We start from the raw sequence: 18,663 nt of genomic DNA on the forward strand, positions 1-18,663 counted from the left end.
TTCAAGTTGTGCCGGCAACGGGTTCTGATTGATGTTGGGTGCCTCTGGTGTCTGAACCTCAATCTTGTTGGTGTCAATAAGATTTTGTACTGCATGTTTCAACTTCCAACATTTCTCGGTATCATGACCGAGAGCCCCCGAACAATACTCACAGCTTACCGAGTGGTCCATATTTTTGGGAAAGGGATTTGGCAATCTGGGCTCAACAGGACTCAACAAGCCTAACTGCCTTAATTTGTGGAACACGGCAGTATAGGTTTCCCCTAACTCAGTGAATGTTCTTTGTATTTTTTCATTTCTGAAAGCCTGATTTCCCCGGAAACCTACCCCTGGAGGGTTCTTGTAGGCTCTTGGTGGTGAATAGGTGTTTTGCAGTGGTGTATGTGTGTTCTGGGGAGCCGGTGCGCGCCATTGCGAGCGAACCGGAGGCTGAGTATATGTTTGGGCTTGGTTAATGGAAGAATGGGGCTCTGTAAGGTGATAGTAGTGTTGGGATGAATTGTGGTGGTAAGTTGATTGGCGAGGTCGTTGTTGATTATAGTAAGGCGGTGAACCTCTGGGTCCCGACCAAATTCCTGAACCAACTACCGCTGCTTCCTCTCTCTTCTTTCTTCCGATTTCTCCTACCCTGCCTTGAATAGCTTGAGTAGCTGCCTTAATTGCTGAATAGCTCATAATTTTATTTGTCTTGAGGCCTTCTTCCACCATACCTCCCATCTTCACTACCTCGTTGAATGATTTCCCTACCGCTGAAACCAAATGGGCATAGTAAGTTGGTTCCAAGGCTTGGAGGAAGTAGTCTACCATTTCACTCTCCTTCATAGGAGGATCCACTCTTGCTGCCTGTTCTCTCCACCGAAAACCATACTCTCTGAAACTTTCATTATGTTTCTTCTCAAATTTTGTCAAAGATAATCTATCTGGGATGATTTCCAGATTGTATTGGAAATGGTATGTGAATGCCTGTGCCAGGTCATCCCAGGTGTACCATCTCCCATGGTCCTGGCGTGTATACCACTCCAAAGCTGATCCGCTTAGACTTTGACTGAAGTAAGCCATCAATAATTCATCCTTTCCCCCAGCTCCTCGCATCTTGCTACAGAAACCCCTTAAGTGGGCTACTGGGTCGCCGTGCCCATCGTATAGGTCAAATTTAGGCATCTTGAAACCAACTGGTAATTGTACATTTGGGAACAAGCACAAATCCTTGTAAGCTACACTGACTTGCCCACCTAATCCCTGCATGTCTCGGAATGATTGTTCTAGACTTTTGACCTTCCTGAACATTTCTTCTTGTTCAGCATTTTTGGCTGGCTTGTCAATTTCGGTTGGGATATCAAAACGAGGAGCAGTTGAATGGATTTCGGAGGCTTTGAGGGTGGGCTCCGGGGGTAATATTGGTTGTCCTGGGCCTGGAATGTAGGCTCACTAGGAGATTTGTGGAATGTAGCCGGGGGAGGTGCTACGAAAACAGGAGTCACATGTGGAGGAAAGTATGAAACTGGTTTTGGAGGTGGAGACTGCGGTGTTTGAGAGGTGGTTCCTCGGTAGTGTTGGTAAATGGGGAAATTTGGGGATAATTCAGTGGTAATATTATCCTGAGTTTGGGTCATTGATGGAGCAGGGTTAGTTGGGTAAGATAGGGGTAACTGCCCTGTAGACCAAGCCTGGTACATTTCAGCCATTTGCTGTTTGAGTTTAAACATCTCTTCTTTCATTTTCCCGACATCCATCTCCTCTAGCTCAATACCTGTGTCAACATCTGGGATAGACATACTTTCGGGTATTCGTCCTTTTGATCTCGTGTGATAATGATAATATGCCAGTATACTCTTTAGAGAAACTAACTGCTTGAATTCTGGAAATGAACAAACTTGTTAGTTTTGAGAATTTAACACATATATAATTACACGTTGAGATGCAATGCTCCTAGACAAATATCCCCTTTCTATTATGCATTTGCTCGACTGCTTGTGTCGTCCCAGTTTTCTTGAAAATTTTATTCACTTATATTTTATTTTATTTTATTATATATATTTTATTGTGGTGGTCGAATCTTATAGAGATTGCCTACGTATCATGCCCCTGCATGAATCAGACCTTGCGTAGTTCGGACCAATAAAAGATAAGCAATACTAATCATTTTTTTTTCAATTTTCATATTGGGTTTCAAAGGTTTAAAAATGACCTACAAACTAGAAAATCAAACGACCCACATATTATAATCAAAAGTTTTACAAACTCCAAAACAAACGGCCAGCTTCCTTTCTCCGTTTGACAAATGCAACCAAACGGTTATTTTTGCAAATGTGGCCCCGTCCAAATTTTGAGGCCGGAGAGGATTATTTTATGACACTTTACACACTTGTCCGTTCTTTTACGAAAATAGCCTTTCGACAACTGAAAGATACTCTGAGGCTATTTCGGCAAGAACGGTTTAAGACGCGGCCGAAGCTGGCTCGGCTTATTATGACAAAATTCAAACGGTATTCACCTGACCGCCGACTATTTATTTTTATTTTTTTTTAAATTACAATAAAAACCTGGTGTTGCAAACACGGCCCTTCAGCGCCTCGGGGACGAAGATTTTTAAGGCTGTGTGGGTCAACTAGACCAAAATCCTAAACATGACCCAAAAGGTGGTTGTTTATGCAAAGTCGGCCTTCTGGCGTCCCATTCGGGAACATTCGGCTATGTCTTGATAAAACAACGTCACCCGACTTCTTTATGACTCTTAAAATTCGACATATTTTTTTTTTTGGCTATTTTGTTTTAGCAAAAAGTGGAGGCTGGACACTGCCCGACTTATTTATGAAAAAAAATTAAAATTTTGACATGTTTTTTATTTATTTATTGGTTTTTGGCTATTTTAGCAAAAATGGGGGTTGGACCCGATGAGGGTTGCCTACGTATCTCACATCCGGTGAGAATCAAACCCGCGTAGTTCGGGCCGGTCATGAATAAAGTAAATAAACTGATTTTAAATTATGATTTTTTTTTGTAAAAGAACTGCTTTAAAAGAAGAAAGGAAGTATTTTTATATTTTTTTTTGGATTTTTGATTGATTTTCTTTTTGAAAGAAAGATTTCTAAGAATTCCTTTTCTTTTGATTTGAACTTTGAGAATTTCAAAAGTAAAAGGAAGATATTTTTTTTCTTATTCTAAGAAGAAAGAAAATATTTTTTTTTGGAATTTTACCTTTAATAAAAGAAACGCTTTCTAAAAAAAATATTTTTTGAATTTTGAATTTTCTTTTTAATTTTTAAAGAAGAAGGAAAATATTTTCGAATTTATTTTATTTTATTATATATATATATATATTTTTTTTTTAAAAAGACTTTCTAAAGAAGTCAATAACGGAAAAAAAAAATTTGGATTTCTTTTTTGTTTTGAAAACTAAGAGTCTAAAAAAAACTTTTCTAGACTTTTGGCACGACAAATATTTTTGCAACAAATAAAGATATATATACATTTTTTGGAAATAAAGAACAACTTTTTTGGATTTTTATATATATACATATTTGCAACAAATAATAAAACCACTTTCGACGCGACTCTTTTTATTTTATTAGTTATTTTTATTTTGGTATCTAAACAAATAAATAAATAAAAACTCATTTTAAAACAAGACTTTTTTTCATTTTCATTTTTTTATGGCAAGACAAACTATTTTTTTTTCTAATTTGTTTTTTAAAAACAAGACAGAACAACGACTCTTTTTTTTCTTTCTATTTTTCCTTTGCTTTTAATAAAACAAACTAATAAAATATTTTTTTTTCATTTTCTCAAAATTTCGGCAGAGTTTTGACAGTTATTTGGGCATTGTTTTTTTTTTCAAAAATAAACAATCAATTCCCTAACCGCTATTTTTTTCAATTTCAAAATATTATTCCTGATATTCAAAAGTCAGTCAACACAAAAGTCCGAATCAAATAAATGCGCAAATAGCAGCAAGTAAGATGCATCAGGATGGTCATTTTCATTTTTTGGTACACCTGTCCTAGACAGACCCAACCCCTGTGTTGAGCCTCCAAAGTCAAATGCACGTGATGCAAACAAACGTTCCTACTAGGGATCCGGCATGAAGCTGAGTTATTCTAAGTGAAAAAACCCCTGAGGTATATTGTTCTAGCCCTGGCTTACCCAAGTGGACAGCTTGAGCCGAAATGGGGGCAACGTACCGGGAGCACGAAAGTCTGCCCGGCCTAGTTACTTGTCCCAACTTCGTCTTATTTGGTATGACTTCTAACAGAAAGGTGGGTCACGCGCACGTGTACACCATAAATTTAGAAGACTCAGAAAGAAGAAGAGTTTCGTAGCAGTTTTATACACAATTCAGATAATATTAAAGCGGTAAAAGCATCATTTAGCATATTAAGCATAAACATGTAAAAATCAGATAATAAATAAAGCCAACTATAACAGTTATTTTAAGCTCGAATTTCTAACCCTGAACCAGTGGTTCTGGGCCAAGTCCCCAGCAGAGTCGCCAGAGCTGTCACACCTCCTTTTTCTGCACCCGCGAGGGTGCAAGGGAGTTTTTCCAATTAAAGGACAATCGAGACGGGATTGGTTTATTTATTTCAGAGTCGCCACTTGGGAGATTTAGGGTGTCCCAAGTCACCAATTTTAATCCCGAATCGAGGAAAAGAATGACTCCATATTACAGTCTGCGTACCAGAAATCCGGATAAGGAATTCTGTTAACCCGGGAGAAGGTGTTAGGCATTCCCGAGTTCCGTGGTTCTAGCACGGTCGCTCAACTGTTATATTCGGCTTGATTGTCTGATTTTATACAAATATGAACTTATGTGCAAATTTTATCTTTTAACCGCTTTATTATTATTGTTTTTAAAAGAAATATGAACATCGCTTAAAACACGTCTTTGGACTGCGTTACATGAAATGCACCCACAATCCGGAACACGTTTTATTTGATGTTTTGGGATTTGGATTCGGGTCACATGAAATGCACACCCAGGCTTAAGAAAGTAAAATATTAAACACGCGCCTAAAGAGACTATCGCGTTATTATTTTGGGGAAGACCGTGAAATTCGCTAAACGGTCCTTCCGAATTCTAATTAAACCATACATTTTGTGAGGGCCCCGCAATCTATACGTTTTATTTGGCGAGGCTCGTCTCATTTTTATTTTTACAGGATAAACCTACAATGACTATATTTTCTATTAAGTTCGTCTCTAAACTAAAAGAAAATCTCTTAATTATTTACATGCTGAAAAACGTAACTTATTAGTTATTAGTTTACGGCTAATGCGAATGGAAAATTGCGATCGAGTTTGTACAAAGAAAAACTGCTTTCATTTTATATTCTGTTATTCAATAATACTAGAACATGAGATTGACCATAATATCAAAACAGATTAATTATTCTCCGTAATTTAAACTAACATTATTAGATGAAGAAAGTATACATATGCAACCTCATTATTCATTAATCATTCAACTACATCTTTATACGAAGAAAGAAAAATTATATTCAACCACAAATCTAAACAGGAGGAATTCAACAGGAACAAAGCCTGATTAATATTTCATTTTTTGCTTCAAGCCGAGATTGTACAAATGTGTACCTGGAAACAGCAGTACAAGAACAAAAGAAGGAGAAGTCAGCAGCAGTAATAACACAGCAACAGCAGATTCAGCAACATCGCAAACCAGTACAGTAGGAATAGCAGAAAACCCAGGAGACTATAAACGACTCCAAGTATAGTGAAGAAGTAAAAGGCAGGAAGGTTCTGACTATTTCAGATCTTAAGCGAGGCAATGAAGCAGTAACTATTTTTTTTCAACTTCAAAACTCTCCAAAATGAATTCTGCCCCTGTATATTCAGTGTATACAGAATGTATATCGGGTGTATACTTCTCACTCCGCCCCCTCTTTTTTTCTTCTCTCTATCTAGTTTTTCCTCTCTTTTTTTCCACCCTTCTTCCTAAATTTTCTCTTCTATTTATAGCAAAATTTTCGAAATTTTCAGATTTGTTTTTTATTATTTTATTATTTTTTTAATTAAAAGAAATCCCACTTACAAATTGCTTTTATTTTTTTAGAAAACGAAATCCCACCTTTATTTACTTTTATTTTTAAAATTCCAACTTTAATTACTTTATCTTATTTAAAATCCCACTTTTTATTTTTTTAAAAGAGAATCTCACTTTATTTAACTTTTCTTTAAAAAATAAACCACTATCTTTTCTTTTTCTTTTAAAAATGCTACTTTCAATTACTTTAAATTTTTTAAATTTTCAGATATCTTTATATTTATTTTTTAATTCCAACCTTCTTTTACTTTTAAATTTTTTAAAACTTTTTACTTTTTTTTTAAATTTTCTACATTCTTTTACTTTTTTTATTTTTTTATTTTTTATTTTTTTAAAATCATTTCCGAAATTACTATATATATATATATATTTTTTAAAATAAAAATAATAAATAAAATAAAATATTTTCGGATTTTTTTATATATATAAAAAAACAAAAAATAAAACTATTAATAGTGATAATTCACTTTTTATTTTTTAATTTTTTTTGGTTTTGTTTTGTGTTGGACAAAAATGAAGAAGGGGTGTTGGGTTAATGGACTGGGTCGACCCAGTTCGAAATGGACTGGGTCGTAGGGTAGATTGGGCCATTTTTTGGGCCTATAGCTTGAAATTGAAGAAGAGGCCCAATTCCGACTTTCTTTATATTTTCGCTCTCTTTTCTTCTTTTATTTTTCTAAAACTAAATTATAAAAATACTTAAACTATTATTAAGAACTAAATTAAGTTATAAAGGCGCAAATTAACTCCCAATAACAATTAACGCACAATTAAGTATTAATTAAGCATAAAATTGTATATTTGGACATTAAATGCTAAAAATGCAAACGATGCCTATTTTTGTAATTTTTAATTTTTGTAAAACAATTTTAATTACTAACAATTGTAGAATTAAATCCTACATGCAAAATGCGACATATTTTTGTATTTTTTATTAATTTAGCGAATAAACACGCACAGACAAATACAAATAATTCTTCAAAATATCACAAAATTGCACACCAAAGAAAAATCATTTTATTTTTGAATTTTTTGGGAGTAATTCTCATATAGGGCAAAAATCACGTGCTTACAATCACCACGTAATAATTTCTCCATTATTAATCATCACATTACTATCCATGCATTACTAGTTATCATATAAATAATTTCTAAATTAATAGCTCTTACATTACTAATTTTTGCATTATAATCCCCGCGTAATTTATCTCGAACCAAATAACCCAGAGTTTATTATCTCAAGCACAACTTTATGGGTGAAATTAAAAAATAGCCAGATTTACAAGTGGTAATTGAAAAATAGCCACAATTAAAAGTAATCGATATTTAACTACTTTTCATGTAAAGATAAATTTAAAATTCGGAAATTATTCCAGCATAATATACAAGAGTTCGAATTTTTTTACATGTGAACTTCTAGCATAATATACTGGAATTTCAGCATAATATACTGGAGATCAAGCAAAATATACGGGTTTAACATAATATGCTAGAAGTTTATACACATGAGTTCCAATCTCTAGTATATTATGTTGTAACTTTCAGTGTGCTGGAGTTTCAGCATAATATGGTAGAAATTCATATACAAGTACACTAATCTCCAATATATTATGCTGATACTTTTTGTGTTGCAGCAAAATAATGACTATTTTTGAATGACTTTACAAATACTGATGGAAAACTGACTACCCCGTGCTATTTTTACCAATTTTATACTAAGGATTTTCCCACAACCAACAACGGATGAAATTCAAAACATCCAGATTTACAAGTGGTAATTAAAAAATAGCCACAGTTTCAAAAGTAATAGAAATTTAGCCATTTTTTCATATAAAGATAAATCTGAACGAAAACACTATTCAGAATCCGAAAAATATTTCAGCATAATATATTGGAGTTCTAGTATAATATACCGTTCCAGCATAAACATAATATGCTGGAAGTTCATACACAGTTGCTCCAATCTCCAATCTCCAGTTGGAAGTTCCAACTTTTCATGTGTTGGAGTTCCAGCATAATATGCTAGAAGTTCATACATAACTACACCAATATTTCGTATATTATGCCGGAACTTTCTGCATTATAGCAAAATAGTAGCTATTTTTCAATGACTTTACAAATGCTAGCTATTTTTGAATTACCTGTCCGAAAAATGGCTAGGTCCGTCCTATTTTGACACCAACGACCCCTAGAACGTGGGAGCAATTCCATTTCCTTCTTGTTTTAGCCTTTTGGCTGGAACAAGATTGTAATATGCCCCCAAAGAGGAGAAAGAGGGAAAAGAAGCAAAAAGGAGAATTCAGAGAGGAAAAAGAAGGAAACAGAGTAGAGTAAAGTAAAATCACAAACAACGCTACCATTGAAAAACCAGAAACACGACCTCTTCCACTTTGGGCGACGCATTGTTCAGTGTATACGCTTTTAAAATGGAAGCAGCAGTTTCAGTTGTAGATAAGCTAAAATCTTTTGCCAAATCCACCCAAGATTTCGCTTCCGGCGTTTTCCGCGGCGGCGACACTTCTAACCGTCGAAGTCCGGTAATTAAAAATGTGACTTCTTTTCATTCATTTTGTTATCCCAGTCATTATATATAGACAATACCATTTGCTCTAGTATGCATTGTTAAAATATAATTTTTGGTGTCTCATTAGGGTTGTTTAATTTTCTTTGGTTTTGTTTTCTCGTGTTAATTCTGAAAATTTTCATTTTTTTTTTCGCTGTGCAAGCTGATTGACCTATAGAATAAAGATGGGAAATGTGAAAGAGTTTTATGTAATGCTGATTTTGTTCTGTGGAATGGATTAATTGTATAGGCCTTAATGGATTTTTAGTAGTTGAATACTATGAGGTAACTTCTCTGTTGGGAAAGTTACTGGCATGTGACCTCAAAACAACCTCTTGTAGAAATGCAGGGTAAGACGGCATATAATAGACCTTTGTGATCCGGCCCTTCCCCTGACCCCGCGTATAGCTGGAGCTTTGTGCACGAGGCTGTCCTTTTAACTTCTCTGTTGGGTTCGATAGATGTTTTTTTTTAAATGATGCTAGAGTCGACTATTCTACAGAACCGAATATCTATTACCTCCCGTCAGCATAGATGCTGGGTAACTCTATGCCCACCATGGTTTAGGCGGATGGGAAGAAATCACCTGGCGGTTTTTGCATCAGCTAGGATTTGAACTTGAGACCTCGTTCTCCTCCCACTTGATTGATCAATGGTGTTAAAACGGCTTTTCAACTGTTAAGCCACCTCCTTGGGGACAGGTTGGGTAAATGTTGTTGTGAAAAAAAAGGAGATACTATTGGATCACATATAAATTATGAAGTTCAAATTTTTATTTTCCCAAGAAAGTTAATCAGTGAGTCGAGGTACACGCTTGTTGTTCCGGACACCATTGTCATTACAAAAAAGTTATTTAGCGAGGGACCCAATTGTTGATTGGAGTTCTTTAACATTTCTTCAAGGTTACAGCTAATCTCGTTCATGTGGATCTTATTTGAAGCAAATGAAAATCTATCAGGAAAATAATAAAAATTATGAAAATATTATTTCTTATGTGAGGAGTGGTAGTCTTTTAACTCTTTGTATATGGTGGTTTTTAAAGGTAGGGAGAAGGGTGAGTGTACATGTCCCTACTTTTGTACTATCGCTCTAAAGTGGAGTTTGTGTTACTCGTCATGCTAGGTTCAACTGCAGCGCAGTGATATAGAAGAAGTATTCAGAGCTTGAGCAGTCAAATTCTTACTTTATACCAGTTACCACAAGATTTTTTTTCTGTTCTTATAGTTAACACAAACTTTATTATTGGGCTCGTATTATTCTGATAGGCCTCTTTAAGTATGAGAAAGCTCTGACCAGTGACCATATACCCTAATCCCATCTAGTTTCTTCCTTTTCTTCTATTTTCTCAAATCCTTTTTTATAGTCATAACATCTAATTCTTCTATGTTTATATCTGCTGTATTACTAAGCCTGAAAGATGATCTTTCCAGGAGACAATACTGACTAAAGACTTATCAAGATTTGTTTTTATACATAGTTTGGTTTAGAACTATTTGTTACTCTCATTAGCTGTAGGACATAACCATTTCCTAACCCCACTGCCCTCGACAAGCTTTAGTTGCATGTATTTGCCAATTCCTAGGTAGACAAGCTGTATAATGGCGCTTTACAACTCCAATATTATCGTTTACAGATTGAGATCTTGAAGAGATTGCAGCGAGAAGCTTTTTCAGATATTATGAAGCTAAGAGACAGACAAGAGAAGGTGGAGCGAGTGCTTGCTTTCTATAAATCGTCAAAAGGAAGTCCATTCCAAGAAGCTAGCACTAATGTAAGGGGAGAATTTGATGCTGTGGGTGCAGTGTTGATGATCGGTACCATTGATGAACGCAAGCGCAATGCAGTTGAAAGAACAATTAGGACTGGTATTGATTCTAGGCTGACTTTTGAAACAACTGTACGTGAAAAAGATACACTTGTCACAGAGTTTGTTGGCAGCGAAAGAGGCCAAATAAATATCCAGGGCACTCCACTTTCTTTAGCAAAAGTTCTTTATGCAGCAAATATTAGTGATTGGTTCTCTGCAGTTGCCATTCCAGTTGGTGGTCGATGCAGAGATGTTGCAGTGCCTACAAGTTCACATGAGGTAGATTCTTCTGAGCACTGAGCTTGCTTTCTGAGTTCTAATTATAGTTATCAATTTCGCGTTCTCAGGATATTTATATTCTTATTGATATCGTCAAGTATCAGGGTTGGCATCAACAAGTGCATAGCTATCATATAACACATGCTAAACTGCTAATGTTATGCACGTAAAATCGATTTTGAAGCTCTTTTGGTTTTAGGAATTGACAGGGATAAAATTCGATATGCAAACCTACAGCACTATCAAATGGAAACAGAATTTAACAAATAAATGAAAGGCATGCATTAGCTTTTTAACAAGCAGTAATTAAGTCTACAGTTCGCCAGACTCTCGGTAGCAACAGTTGAAGAAAAAAGTAAAGGAAAAGCAAAAAAGAACAAGGTAGAAGTAAGAGGTCAAAAGTCCTGTAAAATGAAGTTGCAGATGCACTTACAACAACAACAAGAAACGTAGTATAATCCCATAGGTGGGGTCTTGGGAGGGTAATGTGTACGCAGACGTTACTCCTACTTTGTGAAGGTAGGAGTTGCATATGTACTTGAACAAAATAATTGAATGAGAAAAATCAAGTTGCAGATTTGTGGTGCAAAATAATCTCACATATTAGGGATTATGAGAAATCAATTAGCTAACAAGGAAGATCACAATGGGATGTCATTAGATGGTTGTTGCATATTGTATTCACTACTTGTATTGCTTCATTTTCATTTGCCTTTCTGTGTAGCCTCATATAAAAGCAAGGACAAAATGACTAGTATAACAATTTTCTTTTTGCAATTTTTTGCAGCAAAGGGGCCTGACAGATTATTCATCATTTGGGCCGCCCCTGCTGAATCAACTAAATGGTAGTGCAATCGCTGTGATGGGCAAAAAGTTAAATACAGTTGCTTCCTTGGCTCAGTTTGTCTCTGCATTGCCACACTCCGGTAGACATTTGTATTGTTTCAGCACTTTTGGTCAAGTTGTTTGCCAACTTACAAGCAGTACAAAGCTATCCATCTTGGGCATACACAAAGCAGCTACTCTGTCAAGTCAACAGCATAGACTCGCAGCTATGTCATTGCCTATTGGCATTTTACAATGGTCAGGGCATTCTGAGGCTCCCTTGGAGGAAAACGGCCTCTTAGATGGATCAGTCGCTATAACACTAGAGTCACAACGTGTCGAAAGTACAAGAATTGGTGGTTGGGTAGAGATGAAAAGATCAAATCCCAAATATTTGCAGTGGGCAGTTAATGTAGCCGATACCCCCGAGGATGATTTCGGATGGGGTTTTAGCCTTGGTGGTTTGATGCAAGGTCCAAGAAGTTGGGAACATTTTCAGGTTGAAAGCTTTATCAATTTTAACTTAGGAAAGAAATGCAAGTTGCAACCAGGTCTGCTCTATGTAAGAGATGGAGCTACTCAGTTTCCTGCACTGATGTTTCGTACTAGTTGGTCCTTGTGAACATTCTCACCCTCTCCCTAAAACAGAAATAGCCATTAGAAATTCCCACACAAAGAGAACAAATAGGAAGGATTTTGTCTGCTTAGGAGGAAATTAGCTCCTATGACCCGTTACAATTTGAACAGAAGAAAATGATCTTACATAGATCTTATGTGTTCTATTTACTGATCTCAATTCTCATGTGTTATTTTTGGTTGATCTCATATTCTCACGTGAAGCCAGACCTCTCTATAACAACATCCCTATGTAACAACATTTCACTATAAAAGTCAAGCTTTTTCCGGAACCAATAAAGGCCAAATATATCCCTCTACTTTCGGATATTATCTACATTTAACCTCCGTTATACTATCGGGCCAAATTTACCCCTACAATCAGCAAACTTTAATAAATTACCCTTCATCTGTTAAGTAATCAAAAATCTCCCAAATTCCTTTTATTTAAATCACTTATTGTTCTTCTTGCTCCATTATTTTCAAAAATTACTATTGATGTGAATGCTAAAGTTACTAGACTATACAGATTATTCAAATAATTTTTTTTAATTATCAATGCACCCACTTCTCTTCTTGTAATAATAGGTTTGGAATTGGTTTAAAATTTTATTTATTTCAATCATATACACACCGTAGAATTTAGTGGGTCTATTTATTGTGTATTATATGCAACTGATCATCATATATGTACATGTATATTCAAATATATTTTGTCATTGCCTGGGTAGTATAGAGTTCAATCGATTAACTTAAGAGTGCACAATGTATAGGCATTTAATTAAAGCAAAGTTGAATTCGACAATATAAAGTCTCCGAGGAACTTCAACTTCAATCACTAATATTTGTAAAGTCTCCATACATTTGATACAACTAATTCATTAAAATTGGGATATTGTAAATACTTTTAGAATTTAGAAAAGCTACCTAGTTTAGATTTTTCAATTTACTATACTTTATTTATTCGGTTGTATTATTTAATACTTTTTTCTCTTATTATTTTCTCTAATTCAAAAGGCATGTAAATACCAAGTATTTCGAAAATAGTGGACCAAGAAGAAGAATCAGTAACTTAATTAAAATGATGTGGGAGATTCTGGGTACCTGATGGCCCGAGGGATAATTTATTAAAGTTTGCTAATTGTAGGGGTACATTTATCCGATAGTATAACGGTAGGGATAAATTTAACCCGATAGTATAACGGAGGTTAAATATAGACAATATTCGAAAGTAAAGTATATATGGCCATTTTCTCATGTTATAATATATGTTCTCTATAACAACATTTCGCTATAACATTCAAAAATATTCGAAACAAACGAGACTGTTATAGAGATGTTTGACTGTATAACTAAAATAACACTTGTAATGTGTCATAAAACGGGTCTCCTCTTTGCGCATCAATGGTACTTCTTTTAGTAATTAATTTTATTTATGTTTAAGATAAACTTCATAAGTTCTTTTCTTTCTATCTATCTTATTCAGTGAAATAATGTAAATTAAATGAAACGAAGGAGCAAAGGATTGTAGTATGAGCGTAAGAATTATTTATTTTTCCATCAGCATAGGATGGTGAGCTTAATCAGGCATTGACAACTGTCATTAAAAAATAAAAGTAAAAAGAAGAGACAAGATAGAATTGTGAGACCTGATTAATCAGTTCGACCTGTTATTTTAAGAAATTTATATCATATACAACTTAACTTAAAATACCTTTTTCAAATTTAACTTCAAATCATTTTTTTTCAAATCTCAATCAAATCATGTTCAATGCACTCATAGAATTTACTGTTCATATTCAATAATGTTATAAAACAATAAATAAAAAGAACAATATTGTAAAGAAAGAGCGAGAGAGGAAATTCTTATTGAATTTTGGGATGAATTACAATGGAATAAGACCTCTCTATTTATAGGGAAAGAGTGACTTGACCACCAAGTAAAATCCCTAAAATCTCTCTAAAATATAGACACACCTTAAATAGAATTCTATTTATAACACTCCTCCTTGAATGTCTATTCAACAGATAATGTGCCTTGTTAAAACCTTAACTAAAATAAAACCCAGTGGAAACAAATTCTAGTGAAGAAAAAAAAGTACACATATCTAACAATACGTCTTTTGGTTGCCTCATTAAAAACCTTGCAAGGAAAATCCAGTGGGACAAAACCTTGTAAGGAAAAAAAAGTGCAACGCGCATTAACTCCCCTAATGAGAGCATCAACTCGCATCCTTGAGCCTTTACATCCCGATCTTGTACACTAGCTTCTTGAATGTTGACGTCGGTAGAGATTTTGTGAATAAATTAGCCATATTATCACTTGAACGAATTTGTTGCACATTGACATCACCATTCTTTTGAAGATCATGAGTAAAAAATAATTTTGGTGAAATATGTTTTGTCCTATCTCCTTTTATGAATCCTCCCTTCAATTGGACTATGCATGTTGCATTGTCTTCATACAAAATTGTGGGTAGTTTGTCACATTTTAAACCACATTTGTCACCGAATAGATGTATTATAGACCTCAACCATACACACTCTCGACTTTCTTCATGAATAACAATTATCTCAGCATGATTAGATGAAGTAGCCACAATTGATTGCTTAGTCAATCGCCAAGTTATGACAGTGCCTCCACAGGTAAACACATAACTTGTTTGAGATCGAGCCTTGTATGGGTCAGATAAATACCCAACATCGGCATAACTAACAAGATCGGGACTGCAATTATTGCCATAAAATAAGCCCATATAGTTAGTTCTTTTTAGATACCGCAATATGTGTTTGATTCCATTCCAATGTCTCTTTGTATGAGCAGAGCTATATCTTGCTAAAACATTAACTAAAAAGGTTATGTCAGGCCTCGTAGTATTAGCAAGATACATTAGTGCACCAATTGCACTAAGATATGATACTTCAGGACCAAGTAACTCTTCATTTTTTTCTTGAGGTCGGAATGGATCCTTATTCACATCAGTGATCGAACAACCATCGGAGTACTTAATGGATGTGCTCCATCCATGTAAAACCGTTTCAATACCTTTTCTATGTAGGCAGATTGATGAACAAAAAATCCGTTTGCCAAATGTTCAATTTGCAAACCAAGACATAATTTTGTCTGTCCGAGATCTTTCATCTCGAATTCCTTCTTTAAATAATCAATTGCTTTTTGGAGTTCTATAGTTGCTCCAATAAGGTTTACGTCATCAACATATACGGCAAGTACAACAAATTCCGATGTTGTTTTCTTTATAAAAACATATGGACAAATGGCATCATTTATATAACCTTCCTTTAATAAATACTCACTAAGACGATTATACCATATCCGTCCTCATTGCTTTAGACCATACAAAGATCTTTGTAATATGATTGAAAACATTTTTCGGGACTTTGAATTATGTGCGTTAGGAATTTTAAATCCCTAAGGAATTTTCAAGTATATCTCATTATCAACTGAGCCATAAAGATAGGCGGTAACCACATTCATTAAATGCATGTCAAGCTTTTAATGGATAGCAAACTAATGAGATAACAGAACGTTATAGCATCCATAACGGGTGAATATGTCTCTTCATAGTCGACACCAGGCCTTTGTGAAAATCCTTGTGCAACAAGGCGTGCCTTATATCTTTGTACCTCATTTTTTTCATTCCTTTTACGTACAAAGACCCATTTATAGCCAACAGGCTTAACACCCATTAGGTGTTTGGACTACAGGCCCAAAAACTTTACGTTTCGCAAGTGAATTCAACTCTGATTAGATTGCTTCTTGCCATTTTGGTCAATCACGTCTTTGTCGACATTCTCCAACAGATTGAGGTTCAAGATCCTCACTATCTTGCATAATGCTAGATGCAAAATTATATGCAAAGACATAATCCACCACTATATCCACTCGATTCAAATTTGTTTCAATATCGATTGGATTTATTGGTACTCCCTCCGTTCTAATTTGTGTGAACCTGTTTACTGGGCACAGAGTTTAAGAAAAAAAGAAGACTTTTGGAATTTGTGGTCCTAAACAAATCAAAAAGGGACCCAGAATATTTATGTGGTTATAAAAGCTTTTCATTAAGGGTAGAATTGTAAGTTTAAGCTAAATTTTTACCAAATTTAGAAAGGGATCATTCTTTTTAGAACGGACCAAAAAGGAAATAGGTTCACATAAACTGGAACAAAGGGAATAGTTCCTTATCTTTTTGAGTCTTCGGCTCAGTGATTTCCTCATGAATCTCAGGATTGGTTAAATCGAGGATTTTTTCATGAGACTCTTTCGTAGTGTTATCTTGATCATTTCTTTTTCTTTTTCTAAGATTTCAATCCTTAGAACCTAATGGTCTTCCACGTTTTAGGCGTGCTTTTGACTCATTAGCTATGACACTAGAAGATTGTCCAACAGGGACATCAATATAGATTGGAACATTCTCTGCAGGGATATATGATTTTGTTATCCTTTTCAGATCCGTAAATGCATCTGGCATTTGATTTGCTATTTTTTGCAAATGAATAATCTTTTGCACCTCTTTTTTACAAATAGAGGCACGTGGATCAAGATGAGACAATGATGAATTTTTTCACAAAATTTCTCGTTTGGTTTCACCAATTTCTCCCCTTAATTTTGGAAAAAGTGTCTCATCGAATCGACAGTCTTACAAATCGAGCAGTGAATAGATCCCCCGTTAATGTTTCAAGATAGCGAATAATGGAGGGCAATTCAAACCCAACATATATTCCTAACCTTCTTTGGGGACCCATTTTGGTGCGATATGGCAGTGCTGCATGCACATATACTGCGCATCCAAAAATTCTTAAATGGGATATATTAGGTTCATGACCCAAAACTAATTGCAACGGAAAATATTTATGATAATTTGTCGGTCTGAGACGAATAAGCATTACTGCATGCAAAATGGCATGACTCTAAACAGAAGTGGGCAACCTCGTTTTCATGAGTAACGGTCTTGCTATCAATTGCAGACGTTTAATTAAAGACTCTGCAAGTCCATTTTGAGTGTGAACATGAGCTACAGGATGTTCCACTTTTATCCCAATTGATAAACAATAATCATTAAATGCTTAGGATGAAAACTCAACATCATTATCAAGTCTAATAGACTTAATTGGATTATCGGGGAATTGCGCCCGTAATCGAATTAGTTGTGCCATTAATTTTGCAAACGCGAGGTTGCGAGATGACAATAGGCACACACGAGACCATCTAGAAGATGCATCTATTAAGACCATAAAATATCTAAACGACCCACTAGGTGGATGAATAGGTTCACAAATGTCCCCTTGTATACGTTCCAAAAATGCAGGGGACTCAATCCCAACCTTTGTTGGTGATGGTCTAATAATTAACTTGCCTTGATAATAAGAAGTGCAAGAAAATTCATTATTTAAAAGAATCTTTAAATTCTTTAATGGATGCCCATTTGAGTTTTCTATAAGCCGTCTCATCATAATTGATCCATGGTGTCCCAATCGATCATGCCAAATTACAAAAGTATTGGAATCAGTAACCTTTTGGTTTACAATAGAATGTACCTCAATTGCACTAATTCTTGTCCAATACATGCCACAAGATATGAGAACTTCTCAATAACCCTCTTTTGACCAGAGACATTCTTGGTAATGATGAGATATTCAAGATTATTCTCATCTATTATCTCAATATGATATCCATTTCGGCGGATATCTTTAAAACTCAACAAGTTCCTTTTGGACTTGGAGGAGAACATTGCATTCTCTATGATAAGTATTGTCCCCTTAGGCAGAGTTATAGTAGCTCTTCCAGAGCCTTCAATTAATTTACTACTACCAGAAATTGTAGTAACATCTGCCTTATACATACTTAAATGAGAGAAATATTTCTTCTTTTTGAATATTGTATGTGCCTTACATGAATCAACTAAACAAATATTTTTACAATTGAACTTCGATCCAAGTTTGCTTTGTGGAATATCCAGCTCCCCATGGGATGACATACAAAAAAAATACATGAATAAATATTAGTATTTTCAGAAGAAAAAAAAACCGTACTATTATCATAAACACGGGACAAAAACACTACCATAGTGCTTTTAAACATATTTAAAATATTCACACAGTGATTTTGAAAATAATTCTTCTAAAGTACCATGTACCTATATGAATTTAAAGCAAAATAGAAGTGGGAACACGGTATACTATTCAGTCCATATCATTGTTAATAACGTGAATACTTACATATTCGATAAATATATGTTTTCGTTACGTTAATGTTCTTGAAATCATATGTTCCACTGGCTTATTTCATTTTAGTTTTAGTAGGATAGTTAATATTCTATTTCAAATCAAATTACCTATAAGTTAGGCCATTCCAATATAAGAAGCGATAAGAAAGGTATTCGTACCATTATTGGAACATTGTATAAAACGAATACTAGAACTATATTTAATCAAAATGAACTAAAATTATTCCATAAAATAAATAATTCTAATTGATACTAATGACTACTACTC

General features: G+C 34.7%; 1 protein-coding gene across 1 annotated transcript; it reads left to right on the top strand.

The window, feature by feature from the left end:
- The first annotated feature begins 8,256 nt into the window (after positions 1 to 8,256).
- LOC104247923 (uncharacterized) lies at positions 8,257 to 12,331 on the top strand. Its single transcript, XM_009804073.2, has 3 exons — positions 8,257 to 8,598; positions 10,258 to 10,710; positions 11,498 to 12,331. Exons 1-3 carry the CDS (start codon positions 8,488 to 8,490, stop codon positions 12,155 to 12,157), a joined length of 1,224 nt encoding a protein of 407 aa, XP_009802375.1. The 5' UTR covers positions 8,257 to 8,487; the 3' UTR covers positions 12,158 to 12,331.
- The last annotated feature ends 6,332 nt before the right edge of the window (positions 12,332 to 18,663 follow it).

This window comes from Nicotiana sylvestris, chromosome 4 (assembly GCF_000393655.2).
Source record: "Nicotiana sylvestris chromosome 4, ASM39365v2, whole genome shotgun sequence".
In the NCBI taxonomy this organism is placed as follows: domain Eukaryota; kingdom Viridiplantae; phylum Streptophyta; class Magnoliopsida; order Solanales; family Solanaceae; genus Nicotiana; species Nicotiana sylvestris.

Excerpts from the sequence above, each read along its gene's own strand:
- LOC104247923 (XM_009804073.2), top strand. The coding sequence starts at position 8,488 with ATGGAAGCAGCAGTTTCAGTTGTAGATAAGCTAAAATCTTTTGCCAAA. Across the intron at positions 8,599-10,257 it reads CTTCTAACCGTCGAAGTCCG|ATTGAGATCTTGAAGAGATT; the intron begins GTAATTAAAAAT and ends TATCGTTTACAG. Across the intron at positions 10,711-11,497 it reads TGCCTACAAGTTCACATGAG|CAAAGGGGCCTGACAGATTA; the intron begins GTAGATTCTTCT and ends AATTTTTTGCAG.